The following is a 24,688-nucleotide window of genomic DNA, read 5'->3' as shown; positions in this document are numbered from 1 at the left end:
CAATTGAATAAAAACTCAACCATGATTTGGTTAATTTTTTCCTCATCATTTCTTTGAAAATACAATATATTAATGATCACTAGCGAATAAAATCGATTAATAGAAACTGCACACTCGACACGCAAGCTTGAGAATAGATCAATATATTATTAAGTAAGTATACAAAATTATGTTTCGCACTCAATCACAATTAATTGGTAGGTACATTGAGATATTAGACGGCAACCTTCGCGTTTTAGGTATTGCGATGTTACAAACTAGGCTGAATAATTGCAATAGTTATAATTCTATAATGGACTCTATACATAATATAATTTAAACTGGTAAGACATCAAAGATTTTTTACTACTAGCTGACCCGCACAACTTCGCTTGCACTCATAAGAGAGAATGGGTCATAATTTTCCCCGTTTTTGTAACATTTTTCGTTGCTACTCCGCTCCTAATGGCCGTACCGTGATGTTATATAGCCTAAAGCCTTCCTCGATAAATGGAACTGAAAGAATTTTTCAAATCGGACCAGTAGTTCCTGAGATTAGCGCATTCAAACAAACAAACAAACAAACTCTTCAGCTTTATAATATTAAGTATAGATTGCTCGGGCCATTACAAACGTACGAACTACGTTATGTAAATTAATCAGACGCTCTTGCTCGTAGTTGCACGTTGTTACAATACTACATGTTACAGGCTACTAAGAAAAATAATTAAAAAGGATATTTAGATGATTTTCAAACCCTTGTGTATGGATTTTTAAAATATTTAGTTCTTTATCTACTCAATGCAGAGAAATCCGAGGAAAACGGTTAGTAATAGTATAAGAAATAGTAGTTAAGAAAATCAATTGAGCAATTTTAGTTAATTACAGACCAACTAACTTTAAATTATTCTCGCAATGTCTTCGAAAAGTTTCTTCGTTAGAAGTTTAAGTAACCAACAGTCAATGTAGGTTGATTGAAAATTGATGAGGAGCTCGTGGCTTAGTTTACAACAGCCGCACGGATCGATCTCTGAGGTTAAGCTACGCTTGCCGAGGTTGTTCCGTGGATGGGTGACCATCTTATACATATCGAGTTCCTCCGTGTTTCGGAAGGCACGTTAAATTGTGGGTCCCGGCTGTCATTTTCGAAGATCTTTGACAGTCGTTAACAGTAGTCAGAAGCTTGAAAGTCTGACAACCAGTCTTACCGAAGGATATCGTGTTAATACCCAAGTAATTGGGTTGTGGAGGTCAGATAGGCAGTCGCTCCATGTAAAACACTGGTATCCAGCTGCATCCGGTGAGACTGGAAGCCGACTCCAACATAGTTTGGAACAAAGGCTAAGCGAATATAGTCAATGTAGGTTGATTATAATATAGCAATACAAGAAAAATATTCAATCAAATATTAGAAGAAAAATAAAAAATATCTGGCTAAGCTGCCGACACCGTTGCTTGCCGTACAACGCTCGTGTAAATACGTTCCTATGCGTGTACAATTACGACAATTACCGAAATTGTGTGCTACTGTGATGGGTGAGCTTAGAAAACTGCGCTTCACGAAACTCAACGTAGAACAAGGCTGATGATTCGACCGAAACGGTGCTATTATTAAGGTACTATTTGTTTTAATTTTTTATCCATTTGAACAGCTAAATTTTGCACCAAGATTCAATATTTTGGGTACAATTTGTGTAGTTAATATGCAGTTTTCCTTGACTTAATCCTATGAGTTTACAACCCGCATTTACGCAGCAAAGTGGACACAAGGTCTAACCCTCCCTCATTCCTGAAGACCTATTAATTAGGTGCCTTTAAACACACGCTCTTTCGCACGTGAAAGGGCAAAGGAAAGAGCGCGCTCATCTGTCAAGCCCGCGAGGAAAGCGTGAGCGAAATCTTTCCCGTGCGTAATCCTGTGCGCTCCTCATCACGCGCGAAAGAGCGTGTGTGTAAAAACACCTATTGGTTCAAATTATGAATGTTCCTTGTTTTTGAACTTGATGAATCATATTTTTCTTTTCCATGTTGATTTTAGTTCCTTTCTAAGATCTTTCGCCTCCTTTATGTGTTACATACACACTAGGTACCTATTTAATTCATTTCTTTTACAGAAAAATGCTTTGGCAGCCTATAAATCTGTCGGAGGTGTGTCCAGCGCATACTCACGTCACAGCGTGTTCATCATGGGGGGTGATGTACCTGAGCCTGCTGGTGCAGCTGTTCGGAGACTCCAAGGACCGCAGGATACAGGAGCAGCTGCGCCACCACTCACACGATAGTGACAGATATTATGATCGCCAACGTGAACACGACGAATATGACTTCATCGTGGTCGGCGCTGGCTCTGCTGGAGGTGTGGTCGCCAATAGACTGACTGCCAATAAGAATTGGAAGGTATTCAAAGGTTTCTCTATTTTCGGATTTTCTCCCATTTTCAGTTGACTTGTGGTCAAATTTCAGCCACAATATCTTGTTTTTGTGCTCTGTAAATTTATAGCATCTTGAAAAATATAAACATTATATATTAACGCCATCTATCGGTAGCCCAATAAACTATTAGGTACCTGCGGTAGCTACGCAAGATGGTAGAGTGCGCGCTCTCTGACGTCATAACTGGCGCCAAGTGTTTATAAAATTAGACTCAGCTATCGCCAACGTCCATACCATGTTGAACACACCGGTTCTCGTCCGATCACCGAAGTTAAGCAACATCGGGCGTGGTTAGTACTTGGATGGGTGACCGCCTGGGAATACCACGTGATGTTGGCTTTTTTGATATTTTGCTTTATAAATGTTGTATTTAATCAATGGATTTGATTTATTACAGCGAAAGAGAACACATTATTTAATCATTGTTTCGTTTTTAAAAATGTTAATATGATCTTTTTGCTAAGACAGCGCATTTTAATCTACCCGTGAGTTTTAATATTATAGGGTTGTTCATTGTTTTTAAAACAATTTAAATGAAGAAAGGAGGTTGTGGGGTTCGTAATAAATAGCGTTCCTCAGTCTTTGCTCATGCTATCATTTTATGTGTGTTTTCACGGAATTTTCTGCTTTGAACTTAAAAATTTGTTTGAAAGCAGAATATTCAGAAAGTGTTAGGCCCAGCGCAGACAGACCGGAATAATCCTCGCGCGGTCTCGAGCATTTTCTTTACGGCTCGCGGATGCTCGAGCATGCTCGCGACTGCTCGAGCCTGCGCGAGGAAAGCGTTCTAGGTTTCCATTCTTCATTAAACAGGCCAGTTTTTGTGAAAATTCGTCAACGATGGTAGACTGGGCCATGATTATAATTGCTCTTTTGATTGAAGAAGAATAAAAATGACGTTCTCTCTCTTTAAACTCAGTAACAACATTGCAATTTTTCGTACGATGCCGGCGGCGACGCGATGCTGCGCGGGGATGCCCGCGCATCCTCGAGGACGCACGAGCATTTTTTGTCAGGTTCAAGCAATTATGCACTTTATTTTAATCAATTTAAAGTTGATTTTCAAGTGCGATAAAAAAATCCTCTCCGCTGCGCTCCTCTTGGTCTGCGCTGACCCTTATTTTTATAAAAAAGCTTCCTGCATACCACCATTCTTAATAGAGATAAAATTCATAAAACGCCATCTAGCGTTGAAACTTCTAACTAGCGAGTGCCATTAAAAGCATGGTACGATAAAAGAGGGTGCGTCAAACATTTGATACTGTTAGACATATTTTGTCACGTTTTCGCCAACGTCCATACCATGTTGAACACACCGGTTCTCGTCCGATCACCGAAGTTAAGCAACATCGGGCGTGGTTAGTACTTGGATGGGTGACCGCCTGGGAATACCACGTGATGTTGGCTTTTTGCTATATTGTAACTTTTTATTACAACCTTTACATTTTTTAATTGCAAATTCATTTTAGCTGTAGAACGAACTCTTTACATATTTGTGGGAACATAGAGCCACTGTTTAACGCCTGCTTAGGAATTATATTCAATACTCCTAAAAGTACGGAGCAATTTTCTCAAACTACTCATCTACCAATAAAAATTACGTTGATACTAAACTAATATTCCTTAATTAATATCACCAAACAGGTACTACTGCTCGAAGCAGGTACGGAACAGCCAGATGTGACGCTGGTGCCAGGTCTGTCTCACGCGCTGCTAGGTTCCAACATCGACTGGCAGTATACCACGATGCCTGACGGCAAGGCTTGTCTGGCCAGACCTGGAGGACGGTGCTCATGGCCGAGGTATGTACTAATATAGAACTAGGCCAACCCGGTACATCCTAGTAAACGACTAATAAGCAAAATTTTGGTTGTTTATGAAGCTTTCGTAAGATTTAAAAAGGGAAGTAACTATATATAGACCCCTAAATATGAGAAAAAAAACTACCCTTACAGTAGGGGTGAAATTTTCGCGACCGGCTCCCGGTCGCTCCACAGATGCGGCATTTGCAACACCGACCGGGAGCCGGTCGCTCCACAGACGAGGGGAAGTTTGGGAAGATATACGACATCGTGTATGTTTCTTTGGTACCACTTTACGCAATAACTATTGAAACGATTGTACCTATAAATGCACGAGTTGCTGAGGACGGATGTATGTTTGTTTCTTACCCTTTCATACAAAAGCTGAGCGTAATTAAATGTTTAGTGCGTAGATTGTTTTTCGCATAGATTAACAAATGGGATATTATGTACCCCAATAATTCTTTCATATAGACAAGTGGTAATGTTTAAGAAAACAAGGTTTGAGATTGGTCTTGAGGTGAACGCAAGACCAATCTCTTTCTTGTTTCGGGAAAAGACTCTTACCCAAAAGTGGGTTATTAAAGTGTTAAAATACTACTTATTTCAAATTTGCGTATTTCACACGACTAAATGACTCTTGGCCTAGTTGTAGTGTCATAAGAGCTTATTCTGAAACCCACATTAATATCAAAATCAACCTTTCAGAGGCAAAACGATGGGTGGATCGAGTTCCATCAACTCCATGATATATGTAAGAGGTAACAGGGTGGACTACGACGGCTGGGCAGCACTCGGCAACGATGGGTGGAGCTATAAGGACGTAAGTCTTTATTATACCTTATAATCAGCTGCAGCTAGGAATGCAAGGATCAAAGAAATCGTCCATGTGTCAGATAAAAACATCGTAAAAAATGCATTAATGTTTTCCCAGAACAAGAATGCCATAAAAGTGGGTCTTTCCGCGCACTTTTCGGGCATATAATATGGCTGAATATAGAACACCATATAATTCTTCTCAAAAATGATTCTAAAAACATCCAAGCATTGATGATTGTTAGGTCTTTGCTAATGTAGTGGGGAGACCAATAAATAGCTTTATTTAAAGCAGGTGGTTCTCTTTACAGGTGCTGCCGTTCTTCAAACTGTCTGAGCAGAACCTTGACCACGAAGGATTTAACCGTAAATATCACGGCGTACACGGCGAGCAGTCAGTCTCTCATTATCCTTACATAGACGTGCCTTCTAGAATGATCATCGATGCTTATAATGAAGTAGGCTTGCCTCCAGTCGATATCAACGCGGCTCAGCAAGTAGGCGGTACGGAAATACAGACTTTCTCCCGACACGGAGAGAGAGTATCCGTCAACAATGCTTTCATACAACCCATACGATACAAACGTAAGAATCTTACAGTAAGAATCAAGTCAGAGGTCTTCAAAATACTTATAGATAAGAACAAGGTCGCATACGGCGTCAAATACATCAGAAATGGAAAGGTTCACACCGCATATGCGAGAAAAGAAGTTATCATAAGCGCTGGCAGTATTAACTCTCCGAAATTATTGATGTTGTCTGGTATAGGCCCTGAAGAACATCTCAGAAAACTACATATACCGGTGATCAAAGATTTGGCTGTTGGAGAAAATTTACAAGATCATGTGACATACAATGGGTACCTCATGGCGCTACCTAATAGAACATCAACTTTGATAGACTTTGAGGAAATGTTACAAGAAGTCCACGAGTACAGTGAAATGGAATGTAAACATGGTCCTCTGTCGTCTGATGGACCAGTCATTACTGTTGCGTTTATGAAGAGTAATCCTAGTTTGCCAGCACCGGACATACAGATACACGTAGAAGGTACAATAGCGAAAGAATTTCTGTACGAGCCAGCGACGTCAGACAGCACTGATGTCATACCTTCTGTGTTCTACGACGGCATGTACCCGAGAGTAATGAACTTGACTCCAAAGAGCAAAGGAAGACTACTCCTGAACGTCACAGACCCTCACGGTCCACCGATGTTGTTCGCTAATTACTTCGAGGACCCAGCAGATCTGATGCCTTTGATCGTAGGCACAAGATTTTTCTTGTCTTTGGAGAACACAAGAGCTTTCAAATCTCGTGGAGTTCATTTTGTAAAGAAACCATTGCCAGCCTGTGAACACTACATATGGGGTACTGATGACTATACAGTCTGTTTGGCAAGGGCTTACACTGCTTCCGGTTATCACCCTGTAGGTACTTGTAAGATGGGTCCTAAATGGGACAAGAAAGCGGTCGTGGACCCTAGATTGAGGGTGTATGGTATCTCTAGTCTGAGAGTGATAGACTCCTCAATAATGCCGTTCGTAGTTCGAGGTAACACTAATGCACCAAGTATAATGATCGGTGAGCGAGGAGTGGACTTCGTTCTTCACGACTGGATGAATAAATATGACCATTAATAAACTGTATATTATATTTTATGATATTATAAATTATGTATATGCTTCAGTAGATAATTGTTTTATTCTGTTCTCATGAGTATACCACGAAAGACATATTACAAAACGAATGATGAGTATGAATAATGTTAGTGGAGGAAGGCTGAAAAAATGACGGATAGATTGTGTTAAAGTGAACATGAAATATTCTACTGAACCTACTTAACGTGGGATAAGAGTAACGCAATGACAATGTTGGTAAGTAACGGTTTCATTATTTAGTACTGATTTACGGATGAGTATTAGGCAGACGGTTTTACAAACGAAATATACATCTGGTCTGGATACCGATTTTTTTTCGTTCGCATCAAACAACTTAAACTTTGACTCATAATTTTAGAGATATAATATTTCAAATTCTTGAAATTTAGTCTCTTCTGTTTTGAGACCGGGCGCCCTAAATCAGAGATTTTTATATGATTATTCGAAGTTTTGTAAGCGTTTGCCAAAGTTTCTAGGGAAGGGTTAAGCTTACCTATACTTATGTACCTAATTTACTAAATGACTCAACGCATTATCATGTAATTTAACTAGCAGATTGAGTGATTTATGAGCATATACAAAAAAAAGTAATTAAAGTACGAACACGCAAGACAATTATAATTATTATTGTATACTAACTATAGCTTGGAAAACATTGATATATTATTATGTAAGTATCGTAAATTTTGTTAGTATAGCACTTGATCGTAACTAAGAGATGCTTGAAGACATTACACTACAACCTTTGCGTATGAGATAATACCTATTATGTAAACAACTAGGCCAAATAATTAATTATCTTCGATCATTACTACAGCCTCTTCACACATTAAACATACTACTAACTAGATTACATTGGTCTATTCTGTTTTAAATATGTTTGTAACTGTCGAAACAAGGTTAGTATGAAATCGACTAAGAATATAAAAAATATTCGGACGAGAAAGGAATCAAGTGAATGCCTCCGTGGCGCAGTGGTTTAGGTCGCCACGCCAATACTATCGAGTAAGGAGGTCGTGGGTTCGATTCCCACACGGAACAATTATTAGTGCGATCCAAAAATAATTGTTTCGGCTCTGATCGGGTTTTGTGTCCGTTGTTTGTATGTTTGTAAAAGTCCCCGCAACACAAGAGCAATTCATAATTCGGAAGTTATCTTCTATTTTTTTAATCAGAAAATAAACAGAAAAAAATGTACTATAATCAAGGTAAGTCTGGCCAGTCCGCAAGTTTTTAGTTAAATACATATTTTCACAATTTCTGAGAAACGTAGAGTTCGTATTAATATACATTATGTAAAAAAGAGTTCTAAGGTACTGAAACTATTGTATAATACCCTCGGTACATCAATCTGTAATCCGGCTTACGGTCAAGTGTATACATGTTGTTATAACGTGTTACTGTGTAATTGTGCTACAATTACAACAATTACTTAAATCGTGTACTAGCGATGGGTAAACTTAGAAAACGGTTCACGAAACCGATCGTAGAACAAGGCTGATGATTGTGTTGAAACGTTGCTAAATAATTAAGGTACGGATTTTTATTGTTTTTGATCTGTTTTTGCACTATTTCATTGTGTGTTCAATTCAAAGCCCCGACAAAGGCCTTCAGGCGGCTTGAACAACTTTGACACTAGGTTGATCACTAACCATACGAAGAAGAAAATTGGTATTCAGATTATCCTTAAACTTTAATGTATTCTAGTCATGGTTATTTGGTAATAATGGGTTAAATTATACTTTTTATTTTTCTTTTAATATCTTAAGTCTAGTGGAGTTTAGGGGTTTGATTAATGACGCCTCTTTAGAATATTTTCGAGTGCAAACTATTTCGGTTTAGCATTAATCATAATAATATTATTTATTGTGCAGTTTTGATATCAACTTACGAGTACTTCGAAAAATATTTTACAGAGGAATGCTTTGGCAGCCTTTAAACCTGTCGGAGGTGTGTCCAGCGCATACTCACGTGACAGCGTGTTCATCATGGGGGGTGATGTACCTGAGCCTGCTGGTGCAGCTGTTCGGAGACTCCAAGGACCGCAGGATACAGGAGCAGCTGCGCCACCACTCACACCATGTTGACAGACACGACGAACAATATGACTTCATCGTGGTCGGCGCCGGCTCTGCTGGGTGTGTGGTCGCTAATAGACTGTCTGCCAACAAACGTTGGAAGGTATGTATAGATTTATTTTCATTTATAAAATTTGGATATATTTTATAAATGAAAATAAATGTTATTATTTGTATATATCAACGACCACTAAACTTTTTTTCATCACTATAGTACGAATTTTCATAAAGAAAAAGGACCTTCGCGCCATCTACCGGTAGATGATCAAACTACTACGCACGGTAGCATCGCAAGATGGCCGTTAGAATCGGATGACGTCATGACAAGCGTAAACTGAACGTAAAATTGAGCCTTGCTATCGCCAACGTCCATACCATGTTGAACACACCGGTTCTCGTCCGATCACCGAAGTTAAGCAACATCGGGCGTGGTTAGTACTTGGATGGGTGACCGCCTGGGAATACCACGTGATGTTGGCTTTTTGCTTTTAATATTTTCCAGCCTATTTATACTGTACGATTTTTATTAATTTTAAAAGTTTAAGTTTTTTTCGCTACAAATTGCCAGAAAATTCCACGTGATGTTGACTTTTTTGAGACTTTATAGGAGTATTTTTGCTGCAATAAAATTACTTAAAGTATTTTTAGGAGAACTTAAATCTCTCACAGTATGTCTTAGCGCATATTATACCTAATCCTCTCTACAAAATACATAGGTTTATCGTACAAGCATATAAGATTATGTTTCTAAGCGCCTGTACCTATGAAATACTGTGCTTTTTATCACTTGCCGATACGAAGGTCATCCAGCCATGACTCATAATAATTCTATACATAAAGGGAACCTTGAACTTGTTCCTCGAAACAACGTTTGCGCGCCAACAGTTGATAAAATTCGTTCGTTCTATCGCTAACGTCCATACCATGTTGAACACACCGGTTCTCGTCCGATCACCGAAGTTAAGCAACATCGGGCGTGGTTAGTACTTGGATGGGTGACCGCCTGGGAATACCACGTGATGTTGGCTTTTTGCTGCCAGTTGTAACTTTTACAACTTTTTGGATATTGTACTGATTTTTTAATTTACAATTTAGGTGGTGAAATCTATCATTTATTTTGCATTAAGCAACTCTCTAAGACATCTTTCTGTGTGTGAATGCCAGGTGCTACTACTTGAAGCAGGTATGGAACAGCCAGATGTGACGCTGGTGCCAGGCTTTTATCCGGTACTGTTAGGTTCCAATATCGACTGGCGATACTCCACGATGCCTGACGGCAAGGCGTGTCTCGCCAGGACTGGAGGACGGTGCTCATGGCCGAGGTCTGTATTAAAGACTGTTCTGCTAACGTCATCCTGACCACAGAATATAAAGACTATTACTGATCTTGTTAATGAGTTAGTTTGTCTGTAAATTCGACAGGCTAAACCATAGAAGAGATTGCATTAAAAACTCGGATACAAGTAATGAATCTTAGGTTAAAACAGGACATAAACAGCTAAAGGAAGATCAACTTTCACGTTGAAAATGGAACATAGTTAATACTAGCTGACCCGCGCAACTTCGCTTGCGTCACATAAGAGAGAATGGGTCAGAATTGTCCACGTTTTTGTTACACTTTTTTACTGTTACTCTGCTCCTATTAGTCGTAGCGTGATGATATAAAATAAGCTTATTTTTCACGAAAAATATTCTTAAAATTATTTATACCTCTTAATATAACGAAGTCGCGCTTTATTCGCCATTAAAACAGTTGCCATGACAACGGAATTTTGTTAATTTAATGTCATTATAATATTGATTATTCGTTCGCCACCTGAATTTTCCCGGGAAATCATTTTCCCAGGTTAAAAAGTAGCCTATGTCCTTTCTCGGGTATCAAAATATCTCCATACCAAATTTCATGCAAATTGCTTCAGTAGTTTAGGCGTGATTGAGTAGCAGACAGACAGACAGACAGACAGACAGACAGACAGACAGACAGACAGACAGACAGACAGACAGACAGACAGACAGAGTTACTTTCGCATTTATAATATTAGTATGGATAATACATTCAGCTTAGTCACACTACCGAAGGAGGGCCTTACTTATAGAAAACAGACTTTACTAAAATGTGAAAAACTAGTTCTGCTAAAAGTTGCATAAATTGTGTGCCAATCACCAAAATCTGTTCAAGTAGTTTGCATCTTTAAGTGGCAAACATCTGTCCAACATCAAAACTTTTACGTTTATCATATATCAGATTACAGTACAGTCAACTTGGGTAACTTTGAATTATTTGGGTAACATTGAACGTGGGAATTTGAACGATATTTTTTTCATATGAAACCAACACAATTGATAAAGATTCATTTTAGTTTTGCAAACTTTTATCAATTGTTTCACTCAGTTCCCACGTTCAATGTTACCGTAATCTGTATATTAAATTTTCAGAGGTAAAACAATGGGTGGTTCAAGTTCCATCAACTCCATGGTGTACGTGAGAGGTAACAAGTTGGACTACGACGGCTGGGCGGCGCTCGGCAACCCTGGCTGGAGCTATAAAGACGTGAGACTTCCTACCTCATAGACAGTCTTGTAGAACGATTATTCAAGTCTATTTTCAACTAATAGTTATACAAAGAATACATTTTTCCCAACATCCTCATTTACAGGTGCTGCCGTTCTTCAAATTATCTGAACAGAACCTCGACTCCGAAGGATTTAACCGTAAATACCACGGCGTACACGGCGAGCAGTCAGTCTCATACTACCCCTACCTAGATGTACCTTCTAGAATGATCATCGACGCTTATAATGAAGTAGGCTTGCCTCCTGTCGATATTAACGCGGCCCAGCAAGTAGGTGGTACTGAATTACAGACTTTCTCCCGCCACGGAGAGAGAGTATCCGCCAACAATGCTTTCATACAACCCATACGATACAAACGAAAGAATCTTACAGTAAGAATCAAGTCTGAGGTCTTTAAAATACTAATAGATAAGAACAAGGTCGCATACGGCGTCAAATACATCAGAAACGGAAAGGTTCACACCGCATATGCGAGAAAAGAAGTTATCGTAAGCGCTGGCAGTATTAACTCTCCGAAATTATTGATGTTGTCTGGTATAGGCCCTGAAGAACATCTCAGAAAACTACATATACCAGTGATCAAAGATTTGGCTGTTGGAGAAAATTTACAAGACCACGTGACATTCAACGGGTACCTCATGGCGCTACCTAATAGAACATCAACTTTGATAGACTTTGAGGAAATGTTACAAGAAATCCATGAGTACAGTGAAATGGAATGTAAGCATGGACCTCTGTCGTCCAATGGTCCAGTCGTTACTGTTGCATTCTTGAAGAGTAATCCTAGTTTGCCGGCACCAGACATACAAATACAAGTGGGCTATACGATAGCGAAGGAGTTTTTCTATGAACCGACGACGTATAACCGCGCAGGAGTCATTCCATCTGTTTTCTACGACGGCATGTATCCGATAGTAATGAACTTGACTCCAAAGAGTAAAGGAAGACTACTCCTGAACGTCACAGACCCTCACGGTCCACCGATGTTGTTCGCTAATTACTTCGAGGACCCAGAAGATCTGATACCTTTGATTGCAGGCTCAAGGTTTTTCTTATCTTTAGAGAATACGAGGGCATTCAAATCTAGAGGAGTGTATTTTGTGAAGAAACCATTGCCAGCGTGTGAACATTATATATGGGGCACTGATGACTATACGGTCTGTTTGGCAAGGGCTTACACCGCCACTAGTTATCACCCTGTGGGTACTTGTAAGATGGGTCCTAAATGGGACAAGGGGGCTGTCGTGGACCCTAGATTGAGGGTGTACGGTATCTCTGGTCTGAGAGTGATAGACTCCTCAATAATGCCGTTCGTAGTTCGAGGTAACACTAATGCACCAAGTATCATGATCGGTGAGCGAGGAGTGGACTTCGTTCTTCACGACTGGATGAATAAATATGACCATTAATAAACTGAAACGCCACTTTGTACGAACCTAACAAGCTTCCTTTGCTTCATTCTGGTTACACAGGACCGCTGGGTACGTACTGTCCTTTTTGCAAGACATCACCTATACGAATTGTGTATGTCTTTCTAGACCGTCCCCTCCCGGCGTTTTCAACCATCTAAGCATACCTTGTATAGTCCTTGTCACATCTTCTTTTAAACCACAAAGATCCCTTATCATGCTGTATCATTTAGTGTAACACCGCACATATTACGCAATGAGCGCATTTCAACTGCAAATAATCTTCTTTCGTCATCCTTATTTTACGCCCAATACTCACTACCTATAAATTAAATTATAAATTTTATGCTTCAGTGGATAATTGTTTCATTTCATTTACATGTTTTAACAGGAGCCCGTTTACATTATTCATAATGAGTATGAATAATGTAAGCGGGCATGTGAGCAAAGGAAAACCGAAAAAAAGATGAATGGACTGTGTGAAAGCAGCAAACTAGATATTAATAAGCATTTTTTATATTTAAATAGACTTTTGAAATGCATGCGGCACATCATTATAAAGGATAAAAACCGCCGAAAATTTCAGCATTGTTTTAAGCTTACCGAGTCTTACGAAATCATCTAAATAACTCAACGGATTATGATGTAGATCTTTTCACTATCATGATGTTGAGTAATTTATGACATACGAATAAAAGTAATTGAAATATGAACACGAAAGAGAAATAATATCATATTAAGACATTAGATTACTCTGCAATCTTTGCATCTTAAAAGTGGACTGAATACATTTTTATGCATTCTGAACACACACACCTGCATAATCACCTCCGGCCTGGCAAATCGCTGTCCAACTGAATACTTATTCTAATAGTTGCTTTACACGAGTATTTCAAAAGTCGCTGTAAACTAAGCGTATGGCATTTTATTTTGTACAGGTATTTTGTAAATTTGATTCTGTTCAGCGACTTTTGGAGCTGTACAATGTAGCTGTACAAAATAATTCATATAAAAATTTAATTCAAAACAGAAAGAAGAATTGTTCAGTTGATAATTTGACATAAAATGATTTGTGGTCCGGTTAAAAATCAGTCAGTGTAGCCAATATACTGACTAATTTTTAACGTGCATTGCGTGTATCTAAATATATTATTAAGTGTATACAATTAGGATAATTAAGTACTTAAATTGTGTAGAACAAGCGATGTGTAAACTTCGAAAACTGCGGCTCACGAAACCAATCGTTGAACAAGGCTGATGATTATACTGAAACGCTGCTAAATAAAGGTACGGATTTTTATTCTTTGATATGTTTTTGCACAATTAGATCGTGTGTTTAACATTTTAGACGAAATTCATGGTAAGTACCTAATATTCGAGTTAGCTTTTAACTATAATCTATTCAAGTCCTTAACTCGCAATCGAACATCATCGTGGATTCAAGGTATAATAATTGATGTTTCTTTTTACAAGTCTGGTGGAGTTTAGCGGTTTGATTCATGGCGTTTTTAGGACCAGTTCCATAAAAAACCAAAGTAAAACCAGCCTCGAAATAGAACTCAATTTCCCCGTTTAGATTCCGATTCTACTTTGCAGGCGCCATGTTGTTTATTCGTTCAAAAATGAGGTTATTTACGACATTATTCTTCGCAAGCAATGGATTTAATAATGTTCGCTATCTCATTTCAATTAACTTATATATTGACTTGAAATAATTATTTTGTAAAAATGTTATCATTTAATTGAAAATATGCACTAATTTTAATTATCTTTGAATTGTAATGGGTTTGTATCTTTAACAAATTAATTTGCAGTAGACGGTGCAGTAGTATAGATACCGTACACTTAAGTTATTTAACACATTGGTAAATATTAAGAATTTATTTACATCAAGGTTTATTTATTAAAGGCGTATTAAGACGCCTAAAGTTAAGTTACAGTTACTACAAATTAAATGAGCAATCTAATAAATAATTAATACTAAATTTCAGGCAAAATGCTTTGGCAGCCTATAAATCTGTCGGAGGTGTGTCCAGCGCATACTCACGTGACCGCGTGTTCATCATGGGGGGTGATGTACCTGAGCCTGCTGGTGCAGCTGTTCGGAGACTCCAAGGACCGCAGGATACAGGAGCAGCTGCGCCACCACTCACACGATACTGACAGACACCACGAACAATATGACTTCATCGTGGTCGGCGCCGGCTCTGCTGGCTGTGTGGTCGCCAACAGACTGTCTGCCAACAAACATTGGAAGGTATGTGTAGATTTAATCTCATTTGCAAAATTGGGAAATTATTCAGTGAAAAGAAAATCTCGTATAAACAACGACCACTTTGCTCTATAATAGAGCTTATGCACATCAACTTAATAATTTTCGTAAAACATTTTGGTTTGCGCCATCTACCGGTAGATGAACGAACTACTACGTACGGTAGCATCGCAGGATGGCACAGTTGGCAATGGATGACGTCATATCAAGCGTAAACTAAACGCAAAATTGAACTCTGCTGTCGCCAACGTCCATACCATGTTGAACACACCGGTTCTCGTCCGATCACCGAAGTTAAGCAACATCGGGCGTGGTTAGTACTTGGATGGGTGACCGCCTGGGAATACCACGTGATGTTGGCATTTTGCTATTCGTTGTAACTTTTTGTTACTACAAACTTTAGTTTTTTTTTTCTTGTGGACCAATTTTATCGCATTTATACAAGTAAAAATGATTACGAGTTACATTAAAACCAATTTTCTTTTTCGTGTTTCTATTACTTATTTTATCAAAATTCAGCCGAGTTACACCGATTTAACATTTAAAAAATGTACACTGAAATCTTCTACGAGAATACCTTATCTATGGTATGTATACCTAAGTGAAAATTGCATGAAAGTTAATTTGAATTTATCGCAAGTAAACAGACGCAGCAAGGGAACTTTATTTTATAACTGATATAATATTATGTATTGATTAACATAACACTTTAGGTGCTACTACTAGAAGCAGGTATGGAACAGCCGGATATAACCCTGGTGCCAGGTCTCTCTCCTTCGCTACCAGGTTCTAACATCGACTGGCAGTATACCACGATGCCTGATGGCAAGGCGTGTCTGGCCAGACCAGGGGGACAGTGCTCATGGCCGAGGTATGTGCATATTTTTGACTACTCTTTTACCATTACGTTTTTAAGGTTAAATCGCTGAACCATTTCAGTACGAGACACGGAATCAAGCAAAACATTTTATGATAATTTATTTTTTAATTAAAAGAACTGAAAATAAAACACCCTTTGTATAGTAACCAGTTCAAACAGTGATAAATTGTAAAGGTGACCTAATTATAGCTACAAAACCTTCACAAAATATGAAAAACTAGCTACCATCCCCGCGTGAAAAGATTTCAGGAGGTAAAAAGTAATAATTAAATGTGTTCTAAGTTATTTATAAACTGTATACCAAAGCTGAACAGTACATTCGGAACAATTGAGTTACACACGTACATTCAACCATCCAAACCTCACAATTACTAATTGTAGTAAAGATTTCTTTTACAATCTTGTAACTTGTAGATAATCCTTTCAGAGGTAAAACGATGGGTGGTTCAAGTTCCATCAACTCCATGGTATACGTGAGAGGTAACAAGTTGGACTACGACGGCTGGGCGGCACTCGGCAACCCGGGCTGGAGCTATAAAGACGTGAGACTTAACTACTACTTTAATTCACCTGCACGGCGATACCTTGAACTAAATCTGATGAAATATTTTTAATGAGACGAGTCATTGGTGGCAGGTAGAGGCTGGATGTTTCGCCGATTATGAATTTCTCATCTGCCCCGTGGCATATCTTATATTTTGTCTAGATATAGATACTACTCTAAGCTGACAAGTTTAAAGAACTTAGCATAATAGGTACGTACTAACTAAAATCAAATACCAAATATTATAGACAAATCGTCTGTATTAGTTAAACATTCAAATAAGCTGACATTATTACTAATTTTTACCAAATTATCGTAATTTTATTTACAGGTGCTGCCGTTCTTCAAAAAGTCTGAACAGAACCACAACCACGAAGAATTAGACCGTAAATATCACGGCGTACACGGCGAGCAGTCAGTCTCATACTACCCTGACATAGACGTGCCTTCTAGAATGATCATCGATGCTTATAGGGAAGCAGGTTTGCCTGATATTGACGTTAACGCAGCCTATCAACTAGGTGGGACAGAAATACAATCATTCTCCCGTCACGGAGAGAGGGTATCCGCCAACAATGCTTTCATACAACCCATACGATACAAACGTAAGAATCTTACAGTAAGAATCAAGTCAGAGGTCTTCAAAATACTTATAGATAAAAACAAGGTCGCATACGGCGTCAAATACATCAGAAACGGAAAGGTTCACACCGCATATGCGAGAAAAGAAGTAATCGTAAGCGCTGGCAGTATTAACTCTCCGAAATTATTGATGTTGTCTGGTATAGGCCCTGAAGAACATCTCAGAAAACTACATATACCAGTGATAAAAGATTTGGCTGTTGGAGAAAATTTACAAGACCACGTGACATTCAACGGGTACCTCATGGCGCTGCCTAATAGAACATCAACTTTGATAGACTTTGAGGAAATGTTACAAGAAGTCCACGAATACAGTGAAATGGAATGTAAACATGGACCTCTGTCATCTAATGGTCCAGTCGTTAGTGTTGCGTTCTTGAAGAGCAATCCTAGTTTACCAGCACCAGACATACAGATACAAGTAGACTATGCAATTGCGAAAGAATTTCTTTACGAACCGGCTACGTTTGACAGCACGGGAACCCTTCCAACTGCTTTCTACGACGGCATGTACCCGAGAGTAATGAACTTGACTCCAAAGAGTAAAGGAAGACTACTCCTGAACGCCACTGACCCTCACGGTCCGCCGATGTTGTTTGCTAATTACTTCGAAGACCCAGAAGATCTGATTCCCTTGATTGTAGGATCAAGATTCTTCTTATCTTTGGAGAATACGAAGGCTTTCAAATCTAAAGGAGCTTATTTCGTGAAGAAACCATTGCCAGGGTGTGAACATTGTAAATGGGGCACTGACGACTATACAGTCTGTCTGTCAAAGGCCTACACTTCTTCGGCTTACCACCCTGTAGGTACTTGTAAGATGGGTCCTAAATGGGACAAGGAGGCGGTCGTGGACCCTAGACTGAGGGTGTATGGTATCTCTGGTCTGAGAGTGATAGACTCCTCAATAATGCCGTTCGTAGTTCGAGGTAACACTAATGCACCAAGTATCATGATCGGTGAGCGAGGAGTGGACTTCGTTCTTCACGACTGGATGAATAAATATGACCATTAATAAACTGTACATTGAATTTTATGCCACTGTAAATTATATATTAATATATACTCTAGTGGATAATTGTTTTATTTTATTTACTTACTATATGTTTGTAGCGGCTCGCTACATACAGCGACATCTACTAGGACCAGCGCGCAACCAACCACCACGCGCAGTGTGACTGACGTCACAAGTCCTAGATCGCGCTATCGAAGTTTGCACGGCAACTGACTATATATACAAGTTCCCGACTACAACAGTCGGGCAGCCTAGGCCCACCAGGCATGATCACCTCGCCTGGTCGGAGGATCCTCCCTTTGTGTTGGAGGAACATGATCACCTCGTTCCTCTACAGTGGTGACCCCGACGTGATTGGAAGCAGCCTTCACGAAGATCAGACCAGCAGCAGCAAACCTTCGCACCCTCATCACTCCGCACTCCTACAGCAGCAGTCGTACGACTCCAGCCAGCATCTTCGGCCACACCAGGGCACTCCACGAACATGTCGCTCACGCACATGACTGGCATACCCTACGGCCTCAGCGGCATCCAACCTGGGCATCATCGTCACGCTACTCTGACGCACCCAGGGCACCGCAACGCTTCGTCTCGACTCACCGCAGACAACAAGCACCTCGCCCCGACTCACTGGGGACACTTCACCGCACACCGCACACCGCACCTCTCCGACTCACTGGAGTTAGCGGCATACAGTTCCGACTCACTGGGACTTGCGGCATACAGTTCCGACTCACTGGGACTAGCGGCATACAGTTCCGACTCACTGGGACTAGCGGAATTCGAGTTCCGACTCACTGGAACTCATCAATGCATGGCACTGGAGAGACTGACTGACATGAAGAGAAGATCGACCTACGGTCTGAGGGGGAGTGATGTAGCGGCTCGCTACATACAGCGACATCTACTAGGACCAGCGCGCAACCAACCACCACGCGCAGTGTGACTGACGTCACAAGTCCTAGATCGCGCTATCGAAGTTTGCACGGCAACTGACTATATATACAAGTTCCCGACTACAACAGTCGGGCAGCCTAGGCCCACCAGGCATGATCACCTCGCCTGGTCGGAGGATCCTCCCTTTGTGTTGGAGGAACATGATCACCTCGTTCCTCTACATGTTTATAACTGATTGGTTTTGCGGCAACTACATAGATAGTTGGACGACATCGTGAAATTTGTAGGGCTGCAATGGATGAGACGGGCGCAGGATCATAAATATGTATTAAGGTGGAAGTCCATACTCAACAGTAGGTAGAAATAGGCTGAATAGATTTAAACAGGTTTCATTGCTTAGTATTAGTTAACAAATTACATAATGTATAATGTACCATAAAACTAGACAAAATATTTCTTTGTCATATAGGTTGTATGCATTAAAACGCGCTGCTTCCCACTCTCGCTCCGCTCTCAACTGAGTTCGTTGCCGAAGCCTTAGAACCACTTTCACAACATAGTAAAGTACCGGATACCCAAACCGACAGATAAAGTTTCGAACAGCAAGTATGTCAATATGCGGACTGAATATCACTTACCCCCGGTTTCTGATGTACATTTAGCGGTAGTTTATCTATTCAATAGCGGTTAAACTCATAAAAAAAATACGCTATTGAATAGATAAACTATCGCTAAATATACTCAGAAACCGGGGGTTGATTAGCTAGCGAAAAAATACTTTTCCTTCCGCACAACGGATTTTCATGCAGTTTTGCTGACTGACTGAGTGTTTTATTGATTTTAGGAAATAGGTACGAATATAAATAAAAGTTGAAAAAAAGTAGGATTCACACGCTAGAAACGTAAGTATTGCTTACTTTCAAAAATACTAATGTACTGTTATGTTAGTACCTATAATTATACATTTAAGTAGTAAATTAAGTAAAGTACTTTATCATAATTAAATGATTTATTAATTGGGCTGTAACCTTCGCGTTTATATATTTGTGTGTTTATTTAACTTCAGTACCGAATTACTATAATGGCACTAACGCTTTCATTTTCGTAACAGGGATAAAAAATATTGTTGGTCGGTGAGCAGACGGAAAAATTATGACTTAAAAAATAACTTAAACAATGTGATTATATTTCATTTCTCCTTCTAAACTCGCAATACTTAAAAGAGAGTTAATTTTAAAACTGTAGTTGACGCCATCTATCGGTAGCCCAATAAACTTTTACGTGCGGTAGCTTCGCAAGATGGTAGAGTGCGCGCTCTCTTACGTCACGAATGGCGCCAACTGTTTGTAAAATTAGATACCGTTATCGCCAACGTCCATACCATGTTGAACACACCGGTTCTCGTCCGATCACCGAAGTTAAGCAACATCGGGCGTGGTTAGTACTTGGATGGGTGACCGCCTGGGAATACCACGTGATGTTGGCTTTTTGCAGTTTTTTTTTTTTTTTTTTTTTGTTTTTAAAGACAACTCCCGCACTAAGAATTGCTCTTGTGTCGCGGGGACTTTTTACAAACATACAAGCAACGGACACAAAGCACAACCAGACCCGAAACAATTATTTGTGGATCGCACAAATAATTGTCCCGTGTGGGAATCGAACCCACGACCTCCCGACGCAATGGTTGCGGCGTGGTGACCTAAACCACTGCGCCACGGAGGTAGTCAAAAAAATTTATGTTGTAATAAGGGTTCAACTTCTTGAAAGCAGTTTTTTAAAGTGCCAATTACTTGGTCCTGAGAAAGGAGCCTCTCCTTTTTCTATCATTCAGATTAATTCATTTCTCGGAGTTTAATTTGATTAAGTTTAATTACTTGTCGAAAATAATAAAAACACTGTATACATCATTTGGACGGGGAAGTACCTACGTACATTGACATAAAAGTATCATTCATATATTATTATAGTGTGTACCATTTTTGAGCAAAAACTTAATTTGAATTTATTAGTGATATAAACTGAATGGCTCTTTATTTAGTTTAATGCATTGTAATTATTGGAAAAACAGTATTTAGCTAGACAGTCTTATAACAAGACACGAAACACCCACGATTTAAAATGTGGTTAGCTCTTAAACTATATCAAATAATTTAATTACTTAGCTATTTTTTGCGCCTGTACAATAGTCAAATAAGATGATTAATTAATACATTACTACTGAGTTAAGTAAATTAGCCTATAAAGTCTTAAAAACCTACAAAAAAATAAAAGCAAAAAGCCAACATCACGTGGTATTCCCAGGCGGTCACCCATCCAAGTACTAACCACGCCCGATGTTGCTTAACTTCAGTGATCGGACGAGAACCGGTGTGTTCAACATGGTATGGACGTTGGCGAAAGTTGTAGCTAATTTTTTCGACGGTTTACGAACAAGCAGATTCTTTTTTTTTATCGCTTACAACTGCCAACAGTTGATTAAGTTCGTTTAAGCTATCGCCAACGTCCATACCATGTTGAACACACCGGTTCTCGTCCGATCACCGAAGTTAAGCAACATCGGGCGTGGTTAGTACTTGGATGGGTGACCGCCTGGGAATACCACGTGATGTTGGCTTTTTGCTACTCATTTTAACATAATGTTTGTACAGATCTTTAGTAGATCTATGAAGAAAAATATTATGGTAGGTATATTTTGTAAAACTGTTTTTTTTTTGTTTACGTCTCCTAAAACAATTATTGCTTAACAATTTAATGTTGTTTCTCATCGTGTCCTACTTACGGATGATTCATTTTGGTAATGTTTTTCAGTAAAGATACAGCTATTTACAATGTATGAGACTGCCGAGGTCGCATGTAATGAGATAATGAGTGTTGATAAACTACATCCTTTACTTACATTGTTTACTACTTAACTGAATTACATTATTGAAATTTAATACACTTATTGGGTACAAAATCATTGCAAATATCGATATAGATGTTTTTTTTTCTTAAGCGTTGTGGTCTTATTTCAATTGCCATGTTTGCTTAACTGACTATGCAAAAACATTATTTATAAATTTCACATGTTTGCGTTGTAGTTGGTCACTTTTGTGTTAAATTTATAAAAAAAAAACAATGAAGTAAGAAATTGTACAAGCTGTGCTAAGTGGATTCGAATCCGAGCCAGAGCAAGTAACAGGTACCTATATGCCTTCTATTGAGTTTGAATATAAAATAATCGATAGTATGTACATATTAAGAAGTATTGAGGTATATTTTCCAACTGTCAGGCTACCATAATACTAGCTCAACAAGTTTGAATCAGATGATTTGGTGTTCATTATTTCTGGAAACTTAAAATTACTCTTTAATGAAACGAACATTGATTAAATACGTATATTTCAACAACAAACATAAAATGGATAGTTTTGATCTATATTATCAAAAACTTTATTTATTATTATAACATTTTTACTTAAAGTTAGTATATAAGTAGGTATAATAAACACAACAAGTACTTATCTCACAAATTAATTACTTATACACTGGTTTGGAAACAACACACATTTCATAAAAAGGAAATAATGCGTCAAATATTTTTTTATTAAAATCTATAAATGCAAATTTATAATATTTAGTACCTACGTTAAATGCGAAAATTTGTCCATAAGCGGCTCAGAGGGCTTGACATTTTTCACATTTTGGTACTTGATATCGTTATTCATGCATCACCTTAGAAATACTCTCATATACAGCCAGACAACCCGGTATTTGATCTATAAGATGTTTATATATCTAATAAGCCATTTTCCTCCATCTCTCCAAAACAAACGCGACACCTCTCTCTCCAATCATCATACTAGGTATATTTGTATTCCCGCGAATCAATTTTGGCATAATCGAAGCATCTATCACTCTCAAACGAGAAATCCCGTACACTCTCAATTTTGCATCCACTACAGCTTTTCTATCCGTACTAGGTCCCATTTTACAAGTCCCTACTTGGTGATGGGTTGGTGATGTAAATTCTCTACCTAAACAACGAAAATACTCATCGGAAGCCCATTCATAACAATCACACGGCTTTATAGACTTCCTAACGAAATACGCTCCACGAGATTTAAACGCCTTAGTCTTTTCTAAACTGATCGCAAATCTATAACCTCTTATCACCGGTTCGATGTCTTCTGGGTCTCCTAAATAATTAGCAAATAATATTGGTTTTCCGCGAGGATTCGTCGCATTTAGAACCATATACCCCCGACTTTTAGGCACCAAATTCATTGCTCTAGGATTCAATGCGTCGTAGTAAGCCGTCTGCAAGACAGGCACTGTTTCACTCAAAATACTTTCTCGTACATATTCTTTCCAATACAAATGAGCAATATGGAACTGTATATCAGGTGCTTCTAAATGCGGTTGAGTCTTTATAAATGCCAAAGCGTTATAAACCCCATTTGCGGCCAAAGGACCATGTTTCACTTTCATCTCATCGTACTTGCAGATTTCTTCTAAAATTTCATCGGGTTTGATCCAGGTCGATGTTTTGTTCAAAGCTATAATCATTCCGTTGAAAGTCACGTGATCGTGTAAGTTCTCTCCCACAGCTAGGTCTTGGATCACAGGTATTTTCAAACTAGAAAGATGTTTCCTAGGTCCTATGCCTGATAACATGAGAATTTTTGGAGTATCGATCGCGCCGGCACAGAGAATCACTTCCTTCCTTGCATACGCTGTGTACGTCCTCCCATTTCTTTCATATTGCACTCCATAAGCTATTTTTCTTCTGTTTATAAGTAGTTTAAAGACTTCAGATTTGATTTTCACAGTTAAGTTTTTTCTTTTGTATCTTATTGGTTGGATGAGAGCATTGTTTGCAGATACTCTTATCCCAGCTTCTGCTATACCTTGGGCGTTAAAAGTTGTTTCTTGGTTGGGACCGTTGTAGTCTGCTATAGGAAGGCCTGCTTCGTGGAATGCTTCAATCATCATCTTCGAAGGTTCATCCATGTATGGGAACTCTGAGACTGACTGCTCTCCATCGGCGCCATGATATTTGTTTTCCACGTCTAAGTTTTTCTCAGTCTTTTTAAAGTATGGCAGCACCTAATAGAAAGAAATAAATAGTACAATATATGTCTAAGAATTAACATTAATAGTACGCCATAGTTATAGAACAAGAGTTTATTAAACCCGTTACCAGAAGTTAATAAAATTACAAAAAGCATAAAAACAACTTACCCCTTTTCTAAGAGACATATATTTAACACAAGTATAAGCAAATAGTAGATTAGTATTTTAGTATTGTTGATTATTATCACGTTTTTAAGTAGACCAAATATAAAACAAGCATAATTAAATATATGAAGCACACAAACACACACAAACACACAAAACTACAAATATAAGTAAATTTAAACTGTCTTTTTCTCACTCTAATTTATTTCACGTTCTATCAAAGAGAGAACGTCACTTAAAATTAGGTTATTTTTCAATGGATATTTGACATGATTTTGTATTTGCATTGCTCAGATTTATTTTGCAAGTATCTGTTTTAAAGCTTTAAAATAGAAGGCTCGTCCCATTTTCGCCCCATATTACATGGGACTAACATTGTAAAATTACATTATAATGTCTCTTTACCTTCGGGTATAAAGGACATGATGTAAGTATTGAAATATAATATTCATAGTAATGATTAGTAAAG

The 24,688-nt window shown here is 38.7% G+C and overlaps 4 protein-coding genes and 8 non-coding genes across 13 annotated transcripts; 10 read left to right on the top strand and 2 right to left on the bottom strand.

Moving 5' to 3' along the window:
* Positions 1-1,441: 1,441 nt before the first annotated feature.
* On the top strand, positions 1,442-6,719 carry LOC142983219 (glucose dehydrogenase [FAD, quinone]-like). Its single transcript, XM_076130120.1, has 5 exons — positions 1,442-1,595; positions 2,094-2,376; positions 4,057-4,214; positions 4,923-5,037; positions 5,342-6,719. The coding sequence occupies exons 2-5, from the start codon at positions 2,098-2,100 to the stop codon at positions 6,665-6,667; spliced, it is 1,878 nt and encodes a 625-aa protein (XP_075986235.1). The 5' UTR covers positions 1,442-1,595; positions 2,094-2,097; the 3' UTR covers positions 6,668-6,719.
* LOC142983304 (5S ribosomal RNA) lies at positions 2,633-2,751 on the top strand. Its single transcript, XR_012960069.1, has one exon. It is a non-coding gene; the product is annotated as a 5S ribosomal RNA (ribosomal RNA).
* Positions 3,701-3,819, top strand: LOC142983303 (5S ribosomal RNA). Its single transcript, XR_012960068.1, has one exon. It is a non-coding gene; the product is annotated as a 5S ribosomal RNA (ribosomal RNA).
* A 1,390-nt stretch (positions 6,720-8,109) lies between the features above and the next one.
* Positions 8,110-14,037, top strand: LOC142983055 (glucose dehydrogenase [FAD, quinone]-like). 2 transcript variants are annotated; one of them, XR_012960035.1, is made up of 6 exons: positions 8,110-8,221; positions 8,605-8,869; positions 9,931-10,088; positions 11,203-11,317; positions 11,424-12,821; positions 13,946-14,037. XR_012960035.1 is itself a non-coding variant. In XM_076129869.1 (5 exons), exons 2-5 carry the CDS (start codon positions 8,609-8,611, stop codon positions 12,747-12,749), a joined length of 1,860 nt encoding a protein of 619 aa, XP_075985984.1. In that variant the 5' UTR covers positions 8,110-8,221; positions 8,605-8,608; the 3' UTR covers positions 12,750-13,102. The 2 variants fall into 2 exon arrangements, 1 of the variants encoding a protein (XP_075985984.1); XM_076129869.1 differs by lacking the exon at positions 13,946-14,037 and having other exon boundaries at positions 11,424-13,102.
* LOC142983302 (5S ribosomal RNA) lies at positions 9,128-9,246 on the top strand. Its single transcript, XR_012960067.1, has one exon. It is a non-coding gene; the product is annotated as a 5S ribosomal RNA (ribosomal RNA).
* LOC142983314 (5S ribosomal RNA) lies at positions 9,676-9,794 on the top strand. Its single transcript, XR_012960078.1, has one exon. It is a non-coding gene; the product is annotated as a 5S ribosomal RNA (ribosomal RNA).
* Positions 14,033-18,165, top strand: LOC142983056 (glucose dehydrogenase [FAD, quinone]-like). Its single transcript, XM_076129871.1, has 5 exons — positions 14,033-14,109; positions 14,741-15,006; positions 15,735-15,892; positions 16,329-16,443; positions 16,777-18,165. Exons 2-5 carry the CDS (start codon positions 14,746-14,748, stop codon positions 18,100-18,102), a joined length of 1,860 nt encoding a protein of 619 aa, XP_075985986.1. The 5' UTR covers positions 14,033-14,109; positions 14,741-14,745; the 3' UTR covers positions 18,103-18,165.
* Positions 15,265-15,383, top strand: LOC142983308 (5S ribosomal RNA). Its single transcript, XR_012960073.1, has one exon. It is a non-coding gene; the product is annotated as a 5S ribosomal RNA (ribosomal RNA).
* Positions 18,166-20,366: 2,201 nt separating the features above from the next.
* On the top strand, positions 20,367-20,485 carry LOC142983300 (5S ribosomal RNA). The gene has a single exon (XR_012960065.1). It is a non-coding gene; the product is annotated as a 5S ribosomal RNA (ribosomal RNA).
* Positions 20,486-21,275: 790 nt separating this feature from the next.
* LOC142983317 (5S ribosomal RNA) lies at positions 21,276-21,394 on the bottom strand. Its single transcript, XR_012960081.1, has one exon. It is a non-coding gene; the product is annotated as a 5S ribosomal RNA (ribosomal RNA).
* A 100-nt stretch (positions 21,395-21,494) lies between these two features.
* On the top strand, positions 21,495-21,613 carry LOC142983299 (5S ribosomal RNA). Its single transcript, XR_012960064.1, has one exon. It is a non-coding gene; the product is annotated as a 5S ribosomal RNA (ribosomal RNA).
* A 768-nt stretch (positions 21,614-22,381) lies between these two features.
* Positions 22,382-24,553, bottom strand: LOC142983142 (glucose dehydrogenase [FAD, quinone]-like). The gene has a single exon (XM_076130005.1). The coding sequence runs from the start codon at positions 23,989-23,991 to the stop codon at positions 22,777-22,779; it is 1,215 nt and encodes a 404-aa protein (XP_075986120.1). The 5' UTR covers positions 23,992-24,553; the 3' UTR covers positions 22,382-22,776.
* Between the last annotated feature and the right edge of the window lie 135 nt (positions 24,554-24,688).

Source organism: Anticarsia gemmatalis, chromosome 23 (genome assembly GCF_050436995.1).
Source record: "Anticarsia gemmatalis isolate Benzon Research Colony breed Stoneville strain chromosome 23, ilAntGemm2 primary, whole genome shotgun sequence".
In the NCBI taxonomy this organism is placed as follows: Eukaryota; Metazoa; Arthropoda; class Insecta; order Lepidoptera; family Erebidae; genus Anticarsia; species Anticarsia gemmatalis.
The sequence above is the reverse complement of the archived record's forward strand: the minus strand, read 5'-3'. Positions and strand labels throughout refer to the sequence as shown.